The sequence below is a fragment of the Diabrotica virgifera genome, chromosome 3 (genome assembly GCF_917563875.1).
Source record: "Diabrotica virgifera virgifera chromosome 3, PGI_DIABVI_V3a".
Lineage (NCBI taxonomy): Eukaryota > Metazoa > Arthropoda > Insecta > Coleoptera > Chrysomelidae > Diabrotica > Diabrotica virgifera.
In genome coordinates, this window is record NC_065445.1 from 29,253,019 (window position 1) to 29,276,809 (window position 23,791).

The 23,791-nt window shown below is 33.4% G+C and overlaps 1 protein-coding gene across 1 annotated transcript in view; it reads left to right on the forward strand.

The window, feature by feature from the left end:
• The window catches only part of LOC114340152 (pheromone-binding protein-related protein 6-like), a 37,337-nt gene that overhangs the window by 7,781 nt on the left and 5,765 nt on the right, over positions 1–23,791 (forward strand). Inside the window, exons 2-6 of the mRNA XM_050647847.1 lie at positions 3,905–3,983; positions 4,095–4,147; positions 4,207–4,242; positions 12,377–12,482; positions 19,196–19,260. Coding sequence (XP_050503804.1) covers positions 3,905–3,983; positions 4,095–4,147; positions 4,207–4,242; positions 12,377–12,482; positions 19,196–19,260 — 339 coding nt within the window. The remainder of the gene's footprint in view (positions 1–3,904; positions 3,984–4,094; positions 4,148–4,206; positions 4,243–12,376; positions 12,483–19,195; positions 19,261–23,791) is intronic.

Consider the following 23,791-nt stretch of genomic DNA (forward strand, 5'->3'; position numbering starts at 1 on the left):
ATTCTACGGTAACACCACATCTCAAAAGCTTCAATGTTTTTAATGCTGCCCATCTTGATGGTCCATGACTCAACTCCGTATAATAAAGTGGAGAAGATATAACACCGCAGCATACGCACTGTCAGATCAAGATTTATGTCACGACTGCAGAGAAATATTTTCATCTTGTTAAATGCTGATCTAGATATTTCTATTCTTGCTCTTATTTCTTTTGTTTGATCGCCTGTATGATCCAGGCAAACTCCAAGGTATTTATAGGAGGATACCCTTTCTATAACCGTGTTATTGACAACCAAATCATTCCTGGCGTGTGGATCTTTTGTTATTACCATCCATTTAGTTTTTCTGAGGTTTAATGTAAGTCCGTAGCTGTTGCAGTAGTGGTTAGTGCGTTCCATCAGTCGTTGCAGATCTGTAAGATTGTCTGCTAATATCACTGTGTCGTCAGCGTATCTCAAATTGTTGATTGTATTTCCGTTGATCACTACACCACAACTAACTCCGAGAGAGCTTCTTTAAATATGACTTCGCTATAAAAATTAAACAAAAGAGGAGACAGAATACACCCCTGTCTTACTCCTCTACATATTTTGATCTCCTCGGTCATTTCATCATCTACCTTGACTTGTGCTGTTTGATTCCAATACAAATTAGTTATTATTCTAATATCTTTTCCATCAATGTTCTTTTCGATTAGAAGTTGTCTCAGTCGGTCGTGTCGGACTCTATCGAAGGCCTTCTCAAAGTCTATAAAGCAGGCGTATACATCCTGATTGATATCCAAACACCGTTGAAATAGTACGCCCACACCAAAGAGCGCTTCCCTCGTACCAAGGCCGTTCCTGAAGCCCATTTGTGTTTCACTTATATCTTCTTCAAGTTTGCGGAAAATTCTATTATGAATGATTTTTAGAAAAACTTTAAGCATATGACTCATCAAGGCAATCGTTCTGTAATCCGAGCACTCTTTCACATTTGATTTTTTAGGTATTAAAATGAATGTGGGCCTTAACCAGTCTTGTGGTATTATTCCAGTATCATATATGTTGTTAAATAACTCTAGTATCATGTTCATCACTTCTCCATCAATAAGTTTTAATACTTCAACCGGTATTTAATCAGGCCCTGGTGTCTTACCATCCTTGGTGTTTTTTAAAGTATATTCCAGTTCTTGTTTAAGTATCATTAAACCCTTCATTTCTTCTCGTTTCACTGTTATTAATTCTCTTTCGTCGTCAAAAAGTTCTTTTACATATTCTTTCCATCTTGTGAGTTTTTGTTTGAAATCTATTATAATCTTGCCTTCTGAATCATTCACCATTCCACTAAAGGTCTTCTTCTTTGTACCAGTCATTTCTCTGATCTTCTTATGCATGCCGAAACTATCGTACTTTCTCTCACATTTCTCAATATCCTTGCATTGTTCTGACAGCCACTTTTCTTTTTCCTCTTTGATCATTCTCTTTATGGTTCGATTTATTGCATTATATTGTTGTTTGTTTTTGTTCTTATAGGCACGTCTCTCATCCATTAAATTAAGAATTTCTTCTGTCATCCATGCCTTTCTTTTAGTTCTCTCAGTTCGTTTAGGAGTCAACGTCTCTTTTACAGCTGTTGTTAGTGCTGCCTTTATCTGTTTACAATTATTTTCAACTTTTTCGGAGTTCACACTATTAATTTCTTTCAAGTTTTTATTAATTTTTTCTTTTATGTCTTCTCTTGTTCTTGTATCTTTTAGTCTATTGAAATCTATCCGAGTCGTTTTTTTCTTTTTTAGTTTCTTCAATTTTATGTTTAACACAGATACAACCGGATTGTGGTCGGAGTAAATGTCCGCACCTGGGTAGGTCTTTGTTGATAGTATAGAATTTCTAAATCTGTGGTTAACCAGAATGTAATCTATTTGATTTCTAATCATCCTCCCGTTACCATCAGCAGGGGATTTCCATGTGTAAAGTCTACGCTTCGGGAGTTTAAACATTGTGTTTTTAATTACAAATTTTTCATTTTGACAAAATTGAACCATTCTGTCACCACGTTCATTACGGTCTCCTAACCCATAGTCTCCAACACAATCTTCCACTCTACCCTGACCCACCTTGGCGTTGAAATCACCCATTATTATTATGGGTTCCTTTTTCTGTATACTTTCGAGGACCGCTTGTAATTGTGTATAAAAGTCCTCAATTACATTGTCATCCTTATCTGCTGTAGGGGCATATAACTGAATAATATTAATGTTCTTCGGTTGTGCTTTTAATTGTATCAGCATTACTCTATCTGAATAAGGAACAACATTTATCATCGAACCATTTATGCGACTGTTCAGAACAATACCGACTCCATAAAGATGAGCTGGATTGTTGTTTCCTACATAGTACATCGTGCCATTTGTTGTTGTACATTTACCTTCTCCTGGCCACCCAACATCGCTTATGCCGAGAATATCTATTTTCAGTCGTTTCATTTCGGATACAACATTATCGATTTTACCTGGAGAATATAGACTTCTCGCATTCCATGTAGCAATTTTTATGCAGGGATTTCGCAGGCTGACGACCAGAGGGACCCTGCAGTATGTTGTCATGCCACTCCTGCCGGATCTTGGTTTCCGTGTTCCATGATCAGTAATCTTTAATCTTTCATTACTTCTAGTCATGATGATTTTACTAGGGATTTTAATGAGGTGGTTTCCCGTTGCCTTCCTCATCGCAGTGTAGGAGCCATTAAAACTGTTTCAGTCATGCCTCCTAGTATCCAATGATGAGCCGGTCCAGGATCTATTCCTGTACGCCACAACTTGGTACTGAAAACGCTGCTTCCGTCTCCAGGAATTTGATTTTACTATAAGCCCGTATAGTGGTCTACAAAATAAAGACCACTATAAAAAAATTCATTTAATATTTCCAACCTCAGCTCCTTTGCAGGCAGAAATAATTCCACCTGTTGTCAATCTGGTGGTATGGGAACGATATGTATTGTCGTTTTCTGTGCTACTTCGATTGATAACTTATTTTGTTTTTCGGTAGACGGCTCTAGTACGTCCGTGACATTTCGTTCTTTGCAATTCGGAAGGGCCCAAAATATGGTGCCTGGGGAAATCGGAGAGAAGAGGAAATCGGACTACTGATGAGGGGGAGAAAACCTCCGAACCGGTATAGAGTCTTCCTGCACTCTCAGATTTAACCAGAGTATTATGCAGCTGCTGCATTTTCGTGTTGCAAAGAAATTGAAAATGTTTATACATTTTAATTCATTTACTCTTTTGTTGAGTACTAAGGAATCTTTCTTGTTGGAACTCTTACTACGCTGAGTAGATGGGTAGTGAATGATTTAAAATTCTCTCACCTTAATTTCCTCGGCATTCTGTATGATTTATAATTTTTGAAATTATAGTTGGGGAAGGTTGTAACCAATGAAAGTATTCCACCTGTTGTCACTCTGGTGGTATGGGAACGATATTTTTTGACGTTTTATGTGCTACTTCGATTGATAACTTATTTTGTTTTTCGGTAGACGGCTCTAGTACATCCGTGATATTTCGTTCTTTGCAATTCGGAAAGGCCCAAAGTATAATGCCTGGGGAAATCGGAGAGAAGAGGATATGGGACTACTGATGAGGGGGAAAAGACCTACGAAACCGGTATAGACTCTTCCTGCACTCTCCGATTTAACCAGAGTATTATGCAGCTGCTGCATTTTCGTGTTGCAAAGCAATTGAAAATGTTTATATATAGAAATAATTTCGTTTGAATATAATACACACAAAGCACGCTTACGCGTCCAATGGCAATGATCTATGGTCATATTTGGACGTGTGTACGAGTGACCGGAGCTAAAGGGGTTAATTTATTAATCTTCACCTTTGCAAACATTTTTGGTTCAATTTTTCGTATTTTTACAGATGGAGCTTCCCCCAGAACTTCAAGAATACGTTAAAGATCTTCACAATATTTGTATAAAAAAAGCCGGAGTTTCAGAAAGTAAGTACAGAGCTCTTTCGCGCATTCGCTGACACGACTGCATATGCAGACACAAAGGAAGGTCACTCACTGTCTTATTAATATTCCGCCATATAATTATAAACTTTTTAGGTGACCACGCGGCGTACGATATAGTAAATAATCCTCACGATCCAAAACTTATGGTAATACTTTTTATTTTTGTGCTTTTTTGATTGATCTAATTCATTTTGTTTTTATTTAGTGTTATATGAAATGCCTTATGTTGGAAGCAAAATGGGTAAGTTGTAATAATACTTATAGTTATACAGTGCGTCTACATACTTATAGCCCGGGAGGTAGTGTCAAATTTAACCGGAGCATTTTAGCATGGCTGTTTTCTTTTTAATTAGTTAGGTGTTTCAAAGCTTATTAACAAATGATGTGTCAGCTGGCCCAAAACCGGGGATTTTAGCCAAGAAAAGGTAAAATGTGAAACTTGATGGAAAACCGCTATAACTTATATGTCAAATATTTATCACCGTGACTTACGTGTATAATAGCCAAGGATACAGTAGCCTAGCTACTGGCTGTCACCCAGATGATTCGGGTTCAAATCATGGCCCTGAAAATCTTTTTTGTTTTTAAAATTTACATTTTGATTTGAAAAATGATTATTTTTTGATAATATTTACCACGTTTTTATCATTTATACGATACAATATAAAAAAGTCTGTATGTCTTTTATAGAATCGTAAACTTTGCATTTGATCATACATATTCAGCTGACGCTTTTTTCTTACAATCTAAAATTCATAAATTAATGATTTATACTTTTTAATCTTTGCCAAACTACATAGTTCAAGAATATTTTTTATTATTAACTAGCTGACCCGGCAAACTAAAAAATTATGTTTAAAAGTTAAATACCTAAAAATTACCAGAAAGCCAAAAAATACTCAAAAATATTGCGTATACTTTTTTTTTAATAAATAATATTGTTTTTGTGCTGACTGCCTAAATAATTATTACTTGATGACTAAGATTAGCCGTATTAGCTCAGATACCTTCCCGGGTTCACGTACAACAACTTTGCTTGAGCTCATCATATTATGATCAAATGCACGGTTTACGATTCGATAAGGGGTATACAGACAAACATTTATTTTTATAAAATATTATAGAGAACAAGGAAATATTTAGATTAATAAGGGGTTGGTGATAGAAAAGTGAAAAATTAGGGTAAAACAAAAATAAAAAAGAACGTCGGAGGGGGGACAACGCCCTTTTTTACTTAGATCGTACTAACTAAAGAAGCTTTAGGGGATGATGTACAACAACTTTGTTTATTAAGGAGGTCAATCATAATAATATTATGATATTATCATATTATGATCAAATGCATAGTTTACGATTATATAAGACATATATACAGACTTTTTATATTGTGTCGTATAAATAATAAAAACGTGGTATTATCAAAAAATAATTATTTTTCAAATCAAAATGTCAATTAAAACAAAAAGATTTTCAGGGCAAGGATTTGAACCCGAGTCGTCTGGGTGAAAGCCAGTAGCTAGGTATTCTTGGCTATTATACACGTAAGTCACGGAGATAAATATTTGACATATAAGTTGTAGCGTTTTTCCATCAAGTTTCACATTTTACCTTTTCTTGGCTAAAATCCCCGGTTTTGGGCCAGCTGACACATCATTTGTTAATATGATTTGGAACATCTAACTAAATAAAAATAAAACAGCCGTGCTAAAATGCTCCAGTTAAATTTAACACTACCTCCCGGGCTATTAAGTTGAAACCAGAGGGGAAACTTTTTTATTATTAATTTTACGAAAAATGGTTTTGCAAGATGCAACCATCAAGTCGTACCCCGTCTTCAATAGTGCCATAACTCTAAAAAAATGGGAAATCTGTTTTTTGCCTTACACGTTACTTTAGGTGTTGCCTTCGTTGCGGTATAATGTCATATACTTAAGTTACCTTAGAATCTGCATAGTGCGTCTACGTCGTTATTACCCCTTTTTTCCCTTTTTTTTTATCTCCCTCAGCATTAGCAAGAGCGCCACAAGACAGTTTGCGTTACTGTGATAAGTACCATTCATTTTTAAATTGCCCTAACCTAACATGTAATAATACATTTGTTAGCCAAGAAAAATTACTCAAGTAAAACTTCTCTAGTGCCATAAACTGTGAGGGTTATGACTAGACTTAGGCAAATATGCAAATTGCCTATTTTGCATATAATGCATAAAAAATGCAAAGATGTCAAATTTTGCATATTTTTATAAAAGTGAGCAAAAAGTGCATATCATTTGAACATTTGGTGTTAACTATATATTTTTATATTCAAACTTACAAATAGCATGAAAATTCCAATATTTAATTTTGTTTTATAATCACTTGATATTCAAATTCTTGGTATAGTAACTAATAGCGGCTTATAGTTTTGTCACGTTTTTGTCCTGGAATTAAGGATTTGTGTTTGCCAGTTTATGTCTCTAGGTAAAAATTTTTATTTTGACGGTCAGCTTTACTTGGTTTCACTTTTGTTGTAAAATTGGAGGCGTAAACAACGTGTAGGTATTTCTAATTGTAAATAATTATTGTGCTTTGAAAATGCCGAAAATAAGCAATATTTCAACTTGAATAAAACCTTACAAGGAGCTATCTATGGATATGGATAAAGTTTATTGCTCATGTTGTGGCAAAACCGTAAGTGCATACGTATTATTTTTATTTTATTTTAAAAATTTACACGGTGGTACAACCAAAGATTTTAAAATTGGAGATTATGTAGAAAAGTACCGACACAAGGCTAGTTCGCAATAAATCGATGTACTTTTTCTTTTTTCAAGCATTTTTTAAACTCCTTGCGATAAAAAATAGGATACCTATTTAAAATTCAAATCACTCATTAGTCTACTGAAAGGTCGCTAACATTTTTTTTCTAGCAATAGCATAGTTTGCTTTAATTTTTCTATAAACAAAACATATCATATATTGGACTTAACTAATTAAGTGCTTTTAATTTATGCTCACAGTATTTTTCCTTTAAATGTAAACAGAGAAGACCAATAGCCTCTTGTAACTATTTGGGGGTTCTTCCTTCTTGCACAGTCATTTCTTGACATTCTCAAGATTACTAAACCGATTTTTATTTGATTTAATTTAAATCTTTTAATTGTTATGCAAAAACGGTTCATTTTAAGTTGATTTCTACAATCTTAGATTTTATAAATGGGTACAACTATAGAATATTTATATTCTTTTTTAGATTTTACCAAAAAAAATTCAAAGAGATCAGCATGTTCGGACCGCGAGACATTTAGCTAAAAAAGCAAAAACCACATCTGGTGAAAAATATCAACCTTCAGTGTCCAAGTGCTTTCAGTCAAGTTCCAAAAAACAAACCGAACAAGAAACTTTTAACGAAGACTTGTGTCGTGCATTAGTATCTTCTAATATACCGCTTTCAGAATTATCTAATGAAAACTTTAGTTCTTTTTTAAAAAAATATTGCAAACAAAACATTCCCAGTGAACGAACTCTAAAGAGAAATAATGTCAATTTGTTATACTCCTCAGTTTGTTATACAACATAAAAGCCAAAATAGGTAATAATTACTTTTACATATGTGTGGACGAGACCACTGACTCGTCAGGAAGATACATTGTGTACTTATTGATTGGTGTACTTAGCGATGAAACCTTTCCAAAATCGTATTTAATTTCCTGTAAGCAAGTGGAAAAAACCAACGCTCTAACAATATCACGGTTTCTACAAGAAGCATTAGCAATCTTTTTTCTTCCTGCTGCTGTACCTAATGATAAATTATTGCTTACTTTATCTGATACTGCATCATATATGGTAAAAGCAGGACAAAATTTAAAAATATTTTATCCAAACTTAATGCATGCTACTTGTTTAGCGCATGGAATAAACACAGTTGCGGAGGAAGTAAGAAAATAATTTCCACTAGTTAACAGTTTATTAGCGAGCGTCAAAAAGGTATTCCTGACATCACCTGTAAGAATACAGTGTTACAGACATATGCTTCCTGCTGTTTCATTGCCACCGCAACCCATTTTAACACGTTGGGGAACATGGTTGGAAGCAGCTAATTTCTATGCTGATCATTTTGTTGATTTAAAAAAAATAATTAACATTTTAACGGATTATATTTGCCAATCTTTATTGGAAGCTAAGCAAGCCTTCCAAAATAACATCCTCCAACAACAACTGTCATTAATAAAATCAAATTTTAGTTTTGTCCAGAAAACTATAACTTAATTAGAATCCTTCAAATTATCATTGTTAGAGAGTACAGTTTTAATAAAAGAATTTGAGTCATTGTTTCAAAACGCTAAAGGTACTATTGGAAAGGAAATGTTTCAAAAATTTAAAGTAACAATGGAAAAAAATAGTGGTTACCAGGTTCTTTCTGAAGTGGTTCAAGTACTAGCTGGGACATTTTCCGAACCACTTAATTTAGAACCATCTATTATAGTAAATCTGAAAAATGTCCCAGTTACATCAGTTGATGTCGAAAGAAGTTTTTCTATTTACAAATATATGTATTCAGATAGAAGCCATAAGTTTAATGGCTAAAGATAGAAGCCATAATTTGATAATCTATTGTTACCACAATTCAAAATAATATTTATATGTTAAAATAATTGTCTATGTTATGTATTATTATTATTATTATACATAAACAAGGGCAGAGGGACAAGTCCCTATTATGCCCAAAAACAAAGAAATTACATAAGTAACCTACTTGTAAATACAATAAAAAAAAACAACAACAACAAAAAAAAAGATACAATTTGGGTTTACATAAACAAATATTTTAACTATAATAGAAAACTGTCGTCTGTTTTTAAATGTGTTGGTAGAGGGGGCTGAGACAATGTTATCATCCAGGTTATTCCAAATATCGAAAACTCTATTTGGTAAAAAATTCTGTCTTGGTCTCGTACAAAAGTTCTCTTTTTTCAGTTTAAATTGGTGACCTCTAAGGCGTTCATCTTGATTGATTGTAAAAATTTCGTCGAGATTTCCGAAATTAAATTTTAATATTTTAAATGTGGTTATTAAGTCGCCGCGTTGTCGGCGAAGTCCAAAAGAAGTTAGGTGGGCCATACTGAGCCTTTCTTCATAGGAAGGTCTTCTCAGACCCAATGGAATTCGAGTGGCTTTTCTTTGGACGTTTTCCAACAAAATTTTGTCTCGAACCAAATCAGGATACCACGTTGGGCCAGCATATTCAAGAATCGGTCTTATGTAAGTAGTGTAAAGTTTACAGAATGACTGCATTGAAGTTCTCGAAAAACACCTCCGAATAAGATATAGTCTGGAGTTCGCACGTTTACAAATACACTGAATATGGTCGGACCACGTTAGGCTGCTGTTTACAATAACACCGAGGTCGTTATACGAGAACACTGAATCTAATGGTTGTCCGTTAACGAAGTACGGCACAAGTGGATTGTTTTTACGAATTCTAAGCACTACACAGTTTTCTGTGTTTAAGGGTAGTAACCACTGGGAACACCAAGTAAAAATAGAGTCCAAGTCTCTTTGGAGGGCTAACTGGTTTGTGATAGGATTGGCATATATTTTTGTGTCATCAGCATATAACGATATTTTACTTGAAACATAGGAAGGAACATCGCTGGTATAAACCGTAAAAAGCAGAGGTCCAAGGACAGAACCCTTCGGCACTCCACTTTCCACTAACCTGTCCTGTGAGAAAGATTCGCCAACTCTAACTTTGTAATGTCATGTATTTATAATATTGTAAGTATTTTTGTAAATAAAAAAATATTGTAATTGTTTTTTATTACATGCATATTTTCTAGATAAATATGCATATTTTGCATAAAAAACTGCATATTTTTTTCATAAAATACTGCATATTTATGCGCATATTTCATACTTTTTTATTTGCATATTTGCCTAAGTCTAGTTATGACACTAGAAAACCTAAGGAGAACCTGTGAGCAGTGGCGGTTCGTGGTAATTTAAAAAACTTGTTCAATTAAGGAATGTAATTATAGAAACGGTGAATGAAAGCCGCGGGCAATTGCGGCACAGGCGAAAAATTTTTGTGGAAAATAACCCAGCGGGACCTAAGCGGATTAGTGAAACTATTATATTTTCCTGGTTCTCACCAAATTATATATTCACTTATTGCATAGGCGTTCGTTAAAAAATTATTAATAGTGAGTGCTTCGTCTGTTTAAATGTGGAATATTAATCATTTTTTATTATTTATGTATGGTAGGTATACATAAAATCTGTAACTAATTTCGATTAAATAGTGCATTCATTTCCACACTACCATTGAGGTAAAATGCAAGGCGCGTTTTTTTCCTATACCCAGAATCTAATAATTGGAGAACATCAATATTGCCAATATCTGAGAGTTGCAATTCATTTTTTAAATGAATTTGGGAAGATCCGTGTTTTTTAATTTTTGTTGATAAATATGATAAATCCCGAACGCCCATTTTTGTCCACTCTGAAGAAATAGTTTCATTCTTTGAAAATACTAAACATGGAAAACAAAACAAACAATGTAGTTTATCACATTTGCACAACCACGCAGTTTTTTATATTGTTCAACTTTAAAGCAACATTTAAACTTTTTGTTTTTTATAGCAAATTCTTGTACATCTCCAGCCGAAGTTGACCATTCGTTTTTATAAGAAGTCGATTCTCAAAACTATTTGCATTTTCTTTTTGTAAATTCCAGTGAATAAGGCTCCATCATAAAACTATTGATATTGTATTTAAGATTTAACCGTATTTAACTAAATTTCCAAAAACAAAAAATTCTAAACTGTGAACCGAAACGCTGCACTGGTCTCTCTGTGCACTGCACAAATCCTCACTGTCTTAGATAGGCGAAATGCTTTTTCACCGATTTTAAGATTTCTCTTTCTAACACAGGGGTAAGTTAGTACTGGCTGGTTCAATTTGAATTCTGCACCAGAGCATAATATCTGTACTTTGCCACGTGCATCTAGCGGCGTAGAGCAAGTAAATGTGGTTAATAAATAAAGTTAAATTTTAATGATTCTATGAGATTAACAAAATATTTTAATAATATTATAATATTTATGAGATTTAAAAAAAATGTATTTTAATGAACTTTTATGGGGTGTTCACTGCACAAGTGAACCAATGGAGAAACCGCCCCTGCCTGTGAGGCTTATGGCACTAGAAAACGTAAACCTCGAATTTTGACTATGGGTGCTTTAACAATCACGCCTTATCATATTTAAGGGTGAATTTCAGGGTAAAACAATATCAATAATTAAAAATAAATACATTATACAGATAAATAATAAATGCATAAAATACATCTAATAAATGCATTAGACAGATACACACGTAATCAACATAAGTGCAGAATTTGGTCAACTTAGATAAAGAGCTTACACATAAAAAAAATGAAAAGTTCATATAGAAGCTTGTTTTTGCTCTCCTGAAAAGTTTGAGATTTCAGGGTTATGGTAGTAACGAAGTCAGGGTGCGAAATATGAAATTATAGCAATATTACACGAGGTATGTCAAAAATAAGAAATTCGCTCCAGACTAACGTACTTTTATATTTGACAAAATATAAAATTATTATTATAAAATGTTTAGCTTTAAAAATACGTTTTAATATACAATTACATCTAGGCTGGATCCCGCTTACCAAAAAAAAGTTGATTAATAGCAAGCTGAAAATTTGTTAATAGCTTAACGGTGTCTAGTCGGACAAACTTTGATGTACGGGAACACTGGAACAGAGGAAGTTTTAATTGTGGAACAGTTTAAAAATTTTGAACGCCAGATTACGAAAACGTCCCATGTATTTTGTCGGACACAACATCCAATTGATTTGTTACCCTTTCATTAAACTCTCATGCAAAAATCAGACTGCTATTACTAACCAACATGATTCCCGTCATTTGACATGTTCTTCTTGTTCCACTCATTAAAATACCTAGTTGGTGATAAACACCAGTCTGATTTTTGCAAGAGAGTTTAATGAAATGATAACAAATCAAGTGGAAGTTCTGTCCGACAAAATACATGAAACGTTTTCGTAGTCTGAACTTCCAAAATTTTAACCTGTTCCACAATTAAAACTTCCCCTGTTCCAGTGTTCCCATACATCAAAGTTTGTCCGACTAAACACCGTTAAGCTATTAACAAATTTTCAGCTTGCTATTAATCAACTTTTTTTTGGTACGCGGGATCCAGGTCCAATCCTTCTTATTTTTGAAAAAAGATTTGCAAATTTTTCTCAAATTACCGATACATACCATAGGTACATAATTTTAATTTATTACTAATGCTATAACTCTTTCGTTCCGATAAAAAATAAGAAGCAAATCTTAACAAAACAAACATTTTTTTAGATGTCACCTGATGGTGCGATCCAATACGATTATATTATTAATATGGCTCATCCAAAAATAAAAGACCTTTTGGAAGCCGCCCTTAACAAATGTAGGACGATTGAAGGTAAGACTCAAAAAATATACTTTACTTACTTACTTAGTCCTAAACCTTTCTAGCTTTAGGTGTAAGGCTGGTGGAGTTAGGTTTGACATTGTAGTCTCCATGCCTTCTGATCTTGTATTTGGTTTGTTGCACTTTTCATTGTCAATAATTTTTCTCGACCTCTTTCCTGATTTCATCTACCCACATAACTCTTTGTCTTCCTCTTTTGTATTTCCCCTGCACTCTCGTTTCGAACACTCGTTTTGTTAGTCTCTCGTTAGACATTCTACACACGTGCCCGAACCATCTAAGTTGTCTCTCTACTATTTTTCAATGATTGGTTTTAGGATTGACTCTGGATTTTTGTCTCCCTGTCAACGTCCATGTCTCGCTGCTATACATGATTGTTGGCCTAACTACTGATCTATCGACTGTCGTTTTTACTTTCTCCGGTATCTCTTTTTTCTCCAAAAATGTTGTCTTTATAGTGTTAAATAAGCTTCCTGTTTGTCCCATTCACTCGTTTATTTCCCTATCTTGTTTACCATTTGATTTAATTATTACTCCTAGGTATTTAAAATATTTTACTTGCTCTAGTTGTTTCCCGTCTAATTCTATTGCATGTGTCTTCCTCGTATTTGAAATTATCACTGTTTCTGTTTTCTCTGTATTAATTTTAATATTTATGTTTAATAGTTTCTTTTTCTAGAATTTCAAGGTTGTTCTGTAAGTCTTCTCTATTTTCTGCTATCAATACCATGTCGTCTGCAAATAGTGGCTCCGATAGTTGAGTCTGTTTCATTTGCCGCAACTTTTTCAGCAAAAATCTCCTATGCCATATCTCATATCCACCTCAAAACATATCCGCCCTTGTCTATAGGGGATGAAAACTGAAGAAGTAGACAGACAGTATGGTATCAAAGTAGGAGGCTAGTTCACATAATACCGTTGTTTGTGTATTTTTTATACGTGTATATAGAATATAATAGAATAGAAAAATGTTTTATTGTTGTGAAAAATTTAACAATTTTATAGACAAAGCTTACAAGGATCATAAATAAAAACAATAAATATAATTTACTAAAATTATATAAATAGTCAATCTAAATAGAATATAATAAAATGAAACAAAAAACAGTAACAATCTATTGCCAAATTTAAAAAAATTGCAAATTGCATAATCTACCTTAAGAAATTTAATAAGTTAAGCTGCTGCATAATATGACACTCGAATATAGTTTAAAATTCTACTTATACATAAGAATACTGTAATTTCTTAGTTATTCGTTAAGAAACTCTGCTATTGAATATATGGTCTTTCAGATAAATAGGCTTTTGTCATTTTACGGGATTTGGGTAAAGATGTTGCAGATTTACGTTTTAGAGGGAGATAGTTGTATAGTTTTTTTACAGAATATAATATAGATTTCTTTACAAACTCACTGGACGGGATCGGTAAATAGATGTCAAAGGTAGAATTTCTGGTGGAATAGGTAAATAGGTATTGCTGGAAAGACATGTAGATGTTTACGAATTAAGCAAACAGTTTCTATAATACAGTGCTAGTCAAAAGTCCGTACCCCCCCTCGTATCTTTTGAACGGTTATACATATAATAGTGAAATTTGGAGGGAGGAAATAAACGGACGTACGCTTCTTAAATAGTCATGACAGGTGACGTAATAGTGACAGATGACTTTACAGCGCCACTGTGACAGATCATTTTAAATGGGACCTTATGGCAAGTGACACCTCATTTGAAAGGTATTGATAATACCTATTCAGTCATACTAATTTTTTTGGGTTTAATTTGATTTTGATTTTGGTGAATAAATGAAATAAATATAACTTTGTAGTTTCGCATTTAATTATTAAAAATTCAAATGTCCGCCCATGGTTATTTTGTCAAAAAAGTTGACATTTTTCAGCTCTCTAGTAGTTTTTACGTCAACGTCAACCTTTTTGACAAGTAACCATAGGCGGAGGTTTGAATTTTTATTAATTAAATGCGAAACTACAATTTTATATTATTTCATTTATTCATACAAATGAGTTTAAACTCAAACAAAATTAGTATAGCTGAATGGGTATTTTCAATACCTATCAAACGAGGTATCGCTTACCATAGGGTACCATTTAAAATTATCAGTCACAGTGGCGCTGTAAAGTCATCTGTCACTTTTACGTCACCTGTCATAACTAGTTAAGAAGCATACGTCAGTTCATTTCCTTCCCCCAAATTTCACTATTATAAGTATAACCGTTCAAAAGTTACGAGGGGGGGTACGGACTTTTGACTAGCACTGTATATAAAGAAGGTAGTGTTAGAATCATGTGATCTTTGAAGTAGCTTCTGCAATGTGTTGTTCTTCTGAGGCCAAACAGATTATTTTATTGCCCTTTTTTGTAATTAAAAAAAACATTGGATTGGGCAGCTGTACCAGAACCCCAAAAAGGAAAGCCATATCGAAGATGGAACTCGAACAAAGAAAAAATGTTATTTTGGAAGAGGCTAAATTCATTTCCTTCGAAACAGATCTTATTGCAAAGCAAGCTGAGGATAGTTTCTTGCTTAACACATCGATATAAAGGGACCACTTAAGGTTGCTATCTAAAATATACCAAGAAACTTTACAGAATCAACGATACTGATCTGGCTGTTATGAAGAAGCAAGGGTTGAAGAGCTCCTTTATAAGATAACGCTATGTATTCTATTGAAACTAGTTAAAAAGCGGTAAGAAGTTAACAAATACGAGTATATTGAAAGCATTCATTGGAATTAATATCTTCGATGTTAATTGAACAACGTTCGTAATTTCATGAATATGTGGTACAACACGTTAACATCATAAAGTAATTTAATGCAAAAAATGAATCCAATCACAATAAAAAAATTTTCAATATGCGAATTATTCAGAAAATTTTAACGAACAATTTTATCATGTTAAAACTCTAAATACTTAATTAATTTTCGATAATACGAAATGTTTCAAATACACTCGTCGCAAAAAGTATTGCATAAAATGTATTAAGTCTAGAAGTTTTGATTAGCACCTCCTAATTCTTTTGGAAATTTCATGGAATGAAACATCGGAATATCTAACAGTGGTTTATTCCAGTAAAATGAAATATTAAAGACTAACAGACCAAAAAAAAATAAAATAACAATTATTCAACAAAAATTATAAATTCAAATCTATAAAATCAAAATTTGAACGACAAAGCGAACAGTTTAGTATTTGATATTACCACCTCTGGCTCTAATTAAGTTCATAATTCTCTGTGGAAGGCTTCTTATGAGAAACCGTTTGTACTCTAAATCCAAATTTTCCATTGTTCCGTTAAAGTATTTACCAGTTCATCAGTTATATGAAGCAACGATACGGGCTCTTATGCGTCTTTATAGATAGTTCCAAACATACTTAATTGGGGTTAGGTCTGGACCGACTGCTGGCCAATCGAGAACTTGAATGCTATATTATTTAAGATATTGCATTGCTATTCTAGCAACATTCGGGCGAGCGTTGTTTTGCATAAGAACGAAATTATCTCCAATAATTGAAACAAAAGGCACATTATCTTTAAGAACCTCTCTTATGTACCGACCAGCTTAATAAACACTGTTAATTCTATGTGACTTGCAAAGGAGCTACCTCCCCATATTATAATCGAGCCGTCTACAAAATTTCAGGCTGCTCTTTGTTACATTGAGCAAATCGCTCAACGCAGAGGCGTAGCTACTGCCGTATCAGCCGTATCAATTATACGGGGCCCCAACGCGGTATGTCGAAACAAAATTCCGTTCAAAAAATTGAACAAAATATTCCGCAATTATTTCACTATTAAAACGATTTGAAACAGTGTACATAATATTATATTGTTGGGATATATCGACATTTTCGTGTAATGAATTTTTTATTATAAAATATATTTATGAACTGTACACGTACTATATATTTTCTGCCTCTAGCCGTTCTATGATAACATAGGTTTTTTGTTTTTAAGCTACTTCTTATTGTTCATTCACCGTTGGCTGTGTAAGACATTGTATAATGTATAATGCGAAATTGCAATATTTGTAATCGCTTTACCTTTGATAATTTGAAACATTGAAACACTGTGTAATGTTTGTGTATGTTTTCGTGTAATCTGTTCTTTATCTACAAATTGTATTTAGGTATATCTATTAGCCGGTCGCTCGCTGTTAAAAAACAAAGCTTCTTTGTTTACGCGTCTTTTCAATGTCTATTCACCATTGGCTTGAAAAAACTGAATCTGTTTTAAAACAATGAGTCTCAATTATTTAAATCTGTTTTTCGACTATATGGATTATTAGAGTTTATTAGATTTATTATTATTATCTATATTTGAGTGTTATACGCTGAACTTATTAGTTCCTAAGGTTGTATTATGCAATTTGAAATTTATTTAAATTTTGCAATATACAATGGTGTTTCCTGGGAGCCCGGAGCCCAGGAATAGATTCCTGGGCTCAAAATACGTATTAAGATTTAACCCAAATCACCTAGTCTGAAAATGCTTCCTAAAGGAGCTAGAGCTCTTTGAAAAAGGCGTCTTGTAATTAGTTTTTTTAAATACCTCCAGAACGCTTCTATTTAGAGAAACCAAAACTAGTACGCCTATTTATCTTCCTTTTTTATCTTTAACTTTTAAGCCTGTTTGACACTAGATTATTAAATTATGAGGCATTCTAGTAGTAAAAGGTACTTTTGCTTTAAGTCGGTAGGATACACCGTTTTATGGAAATGTCGATTTGATAATTTTGTGATTTTTTACTGCGAGGAAAATTTTCAAAAAAACACCATAAAAACAAAAAACGAAGATTGGTACGTTTATTCCAGATATGGATCGATTTCATCAATTGAGAATTTCTAGTACCGGTCATATGCGTCCGTTTTGAGTAAGTCAACAGGTATTTTATCGCATTATTTATTGGGTAAAAAATTCAAGTCCAGTGTAAAAAATTCTTAAAAGTTAAAGAGTAAATGTTATGCGATAAAATAACCGGTGCCCTACCCAAAGAGGTCGCATATGACCGGTACTAGAAATTCACAATTTATGAAATAGATTTATCTCTGAAAGGTTAATGGCGGTACCAGTTTTAGTTTTTCTAAATAAATGTGTTCTAGAGGCATTTCAAAAAAAATAATATAAAAGGCACCATCTTCAAAGAGCCCCAGCTCCCTTAGGAAGCATTTTCGGAGTAGGTGATTTGGGTTAAACAGTAATATTTTGAGCCCAGGAATCTACAGTTAAAATATTACCAATTAATAATGAAACACCCTGTATTGTTTTGTTTTATTTCATTATGTTTTATTTTGTAAAAATATTGAAGATTTGTGTAATTTCAATAAACTGTATTTGTTGTTTTTTTCCTACTCTTTGTACCTACGCTTTGTCCATAAAATTGTAAAATTTTCAGTGACAATAAAGTATATTTCTATTCTATTCTATACACCCGTTTTTGCTGCTTTTGTTGAACATTTTTTTAGCACTATCACATATCAGTCGTGGAAAAGGGCCCCGCGACAAACTTTGATAGGGGGCCCTGGGAGGCTAGCTACGCCACTAGCTCAACGGCGGGTCTATAAACCTGAACACGTGTCGGATCCACAAAGTGCAAATCTTGACTCATGAGTAAAAAGAATAGAATAGAATAGAATAGAATAGAATAGAATAGAATAGAATAGAATAGAAAAGAATATTAGCCAGTCGTTAACACCCCAATCGGCATGTTCTCGTGGGAACCTTAAACGTGCCATCCGGTATGTCTTCGTTAACAATAAAGCAGTAACATGCATTCTGGTTCTGATTCCAAATTCCCCTAATCTGTTTCTAACCAAATTAATACTTCTTCTAATTCTAACATTGCGGACTGTTAAAAGATCATTTTGCATTTGCCTAGCTGTAAAATAACGTGTACACAAAGTCTGCAGACGTAAATAACCGTCATCTTCGGGGTTCGAGCACCTGGGATGCCCTGGAAATGGTCTTTTGGTGTAATTTTCAATGTTGAATCATAAGTAAAAAGAATATTAGCCAGTCGTTAACACCCCAATCGGCATGTTCTCGTGTGAACCTTAAACGTGCTATCCGGTGTGTCTTCGTTAACAGTGAAGCAGTAACAGGCATTCTGGTTCTGATTCCAAATTCCCTTAATCTGTTTCTAACCAAATTGATACTTCTTCTAACGTTGCGGACTGTTAAAAGATCATTTTGCATTTGCCTAGCTGTAAAATAACGTGTACACAAAGTCTGCAGACGTAAATAACGGTCACCTTCGGGGTTCGAGCACCTGGGATGTCCTGGAAATGGTCTTTTGTTGTAACTTTTAGTTTTTCTATACCTTATTAAAGCTCTTGAATGTTTGTCTTGACGTTAAATTACTTATTTTTTTAAGGACGCACCTCCTCATTGAAAATTCAAGCAGACAGTGCAGAGATCAAATTCTCGAATACAAATTTTCAAAATAAATATTCTCTCTTATCAACGTTTTGCTTACTTTTTTTTCGGCAAAAACACGTTTCAACTTGAAATGTTATGGGTTTGTAGACACCTAAAGGAGACCATAGATGAGTATTATATCATTCTGCTAAAAGTAAAAATTACTTTTAAACGTTTTTTCTGTTTTAAAAATTATGCGATACCTTTTGTGATTAGTGTTTTCATTTGCATATTTTTCTCTAAAATACTATTTTCCCTTTCATTTCCAGAAGGAGGAGATTTGTGTGAAAAGGCATCCAATCTAAACTTTTGTTTATCCAAAGCAGATCCAGAGGTAAGAATAATTACATTTTTTACAGTTCTTGGTCAATGGCCGCTCAAAATAAAGAAAAGGTTGAAACTGAACGGTTTTAGATAATAGTTTCATGATTTTTAATCATAGTATGGGATAACTTCTTTTAAGTTTGTTCGATTTTAGTAAATTTATTTTAAAATCAGCCTTTATATTTTAATAAGTAGTTTCATCCCAAGAGAGATATAAAATATGATTTCGGTCTCGGATCAAATTTAACAAATTCCGTTTTCTTGATGTTTGATTATTTTAAAATTGTAAGTTAGCTAAAATGAAATACACATATGGACACAACATAATGACGTAAACTATAACAACAAGACATTCTTATTTTTCTTGTTCAGAAGCAATTCTGCTGGTTCACTGGCAGATTAATATCTCTATGGAAGGTTTTCACTCATCTTTCTGTCAATTGGTGATTTATTTCTTATTGTTTTGAGTACATGGGCCTCCTCCATTGTGCTTATGTAGTTTTGTTGGTTGGATCAAGTAGCCCGATAGAACTGTTGCCGGCCCCAACCCTGATAAGGGAGGAGGGAGTTTATAGTTGAGTAAGCACCTTACTGATAGACTTTAAAACCATACAGCACATAGAAATGGAAAACAAGGCATTGAGACTAAATTAAAGTTAAATACAAATACACCTTCTACTAAAGATACAAATCTTCTCAGTGAATACGTTACATATACTATCTGAGAAAGGTAAAAGAAACATTGTCCAAAAATAAAGGACGTAGAGAAACGCAGTGAAACCGAAACCCTAATGAAACAGAAAATTATAAAAGAGAATATAAACATACATCAAACTTACCAAATACTTTAAAGGCAAAAAATGTTCGATCAGTACGTGTTGCCAGTTCTGACATACAAAACTGATACTTGGGCTTTAAACAACTCAGAGACTCAGAGAGTTATGGAACGGAGAATGCTCAACATTAAGCTCAGTGATCGCAATTACAATAAAAAGATAAGCAGACGATCAAAAGTAGCAGTTGTGATCCAGAAGATTGCCGTGTTAAAATGAAACGGCAGGACACATATGAAGAATGAAAGACAACCATTGGACAAAGCGAATTCTCGAATTGCGACCAAGAGCGAGCAAAAGAAGTAGAGGCAGACCTCAAACAATATGGATCGATGATATCAAGTGAATGTCTGGCCACGGATGGATGCAAAACCAGCAAACAGAAATGATTGGACACACCTAAGGGAGGCTATCCGACGACAGATGGAATAGCTGTTGATGAAGATAATGATACACAAAAAAAAAAAGAAATAGCGAAGACGAATAAAGAAGTACAAGAAGCACACAAAGCAGTCAGAAAATAGCCGAGGAAATATATAATAGCGAAATATTTCAATAAATGATACAGGCAAATAAAAGCTTGAAGATACTTAAAAGAAAACTAAAAGCTGGAGAGAGTTGGAGCGGATTTTAATAACTAATCGTTATGGGTTAAAAGTCGCCAAGCAACTAGCAACAATTTTTAGTAATCATATTGTCATAATTTTTGCTTTATTCTCCCAAGTACTGGCCTAAACAATTATAAAAATCAAGCTTCTATATTGTCTTGAATATTAGCTGCTGTCAAACCATTTTTAAGTCCGAAATCGTATAGGAAATCAGGCGTGAAGTAGGCTTTAGGTATAAATTGTTACCTGTCTAGTAAGTGTCATCTCTTTGTCTTTACCTGTCTGGTGTCATATTTTGTTCACTTTTGATGCATACTTCATGAGGACAAGTGTTGCCTTATGAAACTGTGTAAGGATTTTACATCAGAAGCAGGGCCCCCGTAAGGGCTGCTGGCGCCTGTGTGCAAAAAAGGATTTTGGGGCCCCTTAGGCATGTTGGTTAATGTTTATTTATTGCTTTTTTAGAAGGTAGGTCGATAGGTAGGTTCTTGAAATAAAGCAAAAAAACTGAAGTTTAGAAGTCATAATAAGTTTTAATGAGTTTTCCCCGAAAGGTGCTTAATTTTTTTGGGTATTTCACGTTGAAATATTCGATTTGGAATTTGACAAATAAGAAAGTTATTCTCATGAGATACAATTTTGTCTTTACTAGGTATATACACTTCATGAATACACCATTTTTTTCGTTTTTTATAAGCTACATTTTTGATAACAATATTTTTCGATAAAATACTTAGTTTTTGAATTATTTACGAAGAAACGTCTAAAAACGTGTTTTTTTTTGTTGAAAAATAAACATTTTCACCCGCAAATGACTCAAAAAGTGTTGATTCAGTTAAAAAACTCTATAGAACAAAAGTGGCTTAGAATTAGTCAGTTTATCCATTTCTGGACTTATTTTAAAACTATATTTTTTCACCACCGAGAAGGGGTAATATTCACCCCCAAGCAAAAGCAACCAACGACACAAGTCCAACTTTGAAGTGGAGGTTAAGGGTAGAACCTACATCCAAATTTTCGTGTAATTCGTTGGTCACCCTGAAAATTAGACGGTATCGCCGTATTGCACGCCCAATTACTGGGCTATAGGTAAAATGGAAAAATAAAAAATAGCTGTGGTATTTGCTATATTTTCTGAGACTTTGCTGTTGCAAATTCATTAATTACATCTCTAATATTTATACCACCAAAAATTTCTTGTTCAATTGCTAATATTGCTAGAACAGGCAATCGTTCTTGAAGCATTGTCCAAATGATTTTTAACTTTGAAAAATATCGCTCGTCAGCAGCTAAAGATACAGGTAATGTCAAAAGAATTCTTAGTGAAATGCCTACGTTTGGAAGGTTGAAGATTAAATTGTTTTCAAATATATATTGTAAAATACTTAAGGGGTCAGTATCATCAGGTAATGAAAATAGCTTTTTAATTTCATTAAACAAATCAGTGGAGTCTATACCTATCCTTATTATCCTGATCTGTCAGTCATTCTTCAAGAACAAAACAATGTTTTAAAAGATCGCTGTCACTTAATTTAAATATGTTTCGTGTGTTTAGTATTTTTACCTAATCCTATTTAATTGCCCAACTTTTGTTTAAAAATTAATTTTTATTTTTTTTTGCAAATTATTTTTAAAGGACATCGCACACATCTTATGGAAAATATAATGTCACTCAAATTCAATAAAATTTATGCGAATAGATTCGTTTTAAATTAACGATCAAATCTTATCATTGCGCCAACTCTTAATTATGATTAATTACGGCGCAAATTGCAATTAAAGTTAATCAAAATCATATTTTGGGAGTTCATAAAAATGTCAGATACGATCACTATTACTCAGGGTGCTATTCAAGGCAGCTTAAACCCAGCGGGTCCTAAAAGCGGATTAGTGAAACTATTTATACTTTCCTACTTCTCACCAAATATTTAATTATTACATAGGCGTTCGTTAAAAATTATCAATGGTGAGTGGTTCGCCTGTTTAGATGTTGTGGAATACTAATCAATTTTTTATTATTTATGTATGGTAAGTATACATAAAATCAGTAACTAATTTCGATTAAATAATGCATTCATTAGTGAGTGGTTCATCTGTGTAAATGTTGTGCAATACTAATCATTTTTTATTATTTATGTATGGTAAGTATACATAAAATCTGTAACTAATTTCGATTAAATAATGCATTTCATTTCCCCACCACCATTGAGGTAAAATGCAAGGCGCGTTTTTTTTGCATGGTTTCCCCATTAGGCCTAATCCATGTTGTCATTAATTATTAAAAATATATATAAAAAAATTGAAAACCAAGTTGTGGTATTCAAAAAGCCAACAATTACTGATTCAAATGCACGTCTCTATTAGGAGCGTCTAAGACAGAATGTAATAACTGTGTTGATGGATACCTTACATTTGCGTCATGCCTTGCATACCCTAGATACCATAATACACTTGCAACATGAGCACAGCATCCAACAGTTCGTGCACCAGTTTTGCAAGTGCAGTAGTAGCCGTCGATTGGTATATTGTCACCGTCATTTTCTAGATGGAGTGGTTGAAAAGCTATCCATAATTGATGTTTAGTCGCCTGACGAAATCTGGAGTAAACACGAGCTCTAAGAAGACCCTATTCTTCTAAAAATGTTTGAAATGTAAAATGTTCAATGTTTTCTCTCTGTAATTTATCTTGAATATAACTGGGTGCAAGTTTTACTTGGTAGATTCCAATAGTCAAATCTCTAATGTGTTGTAACGACAAAATGGAAAATTCTGGTAAAATAAGTTCATCTAAATTCACCCATGCATCGTCTTGAATACGTTGTAAGTCCAAACGGTCAACTTCAACACGAGCTTTTACGACATTTTCATATGCAGCCAATTCCTGCATTGTTTCTGCCAATTCTGCAGTTGCAGGAAAATAGGTGGAAAATATTTATTAATTAAACTGCACCCAATTTTTAAAAACATTCTAATATTAGGCACATGATGGACCGGTATTAATCCACAAAACAATTTAAAAATACTTTTTAAATGTCCATTCCGAGCTTCAACTATCCATCTTGTTTTAGTAATTAATCGCGCTTTATTAGCATCTTCAGTA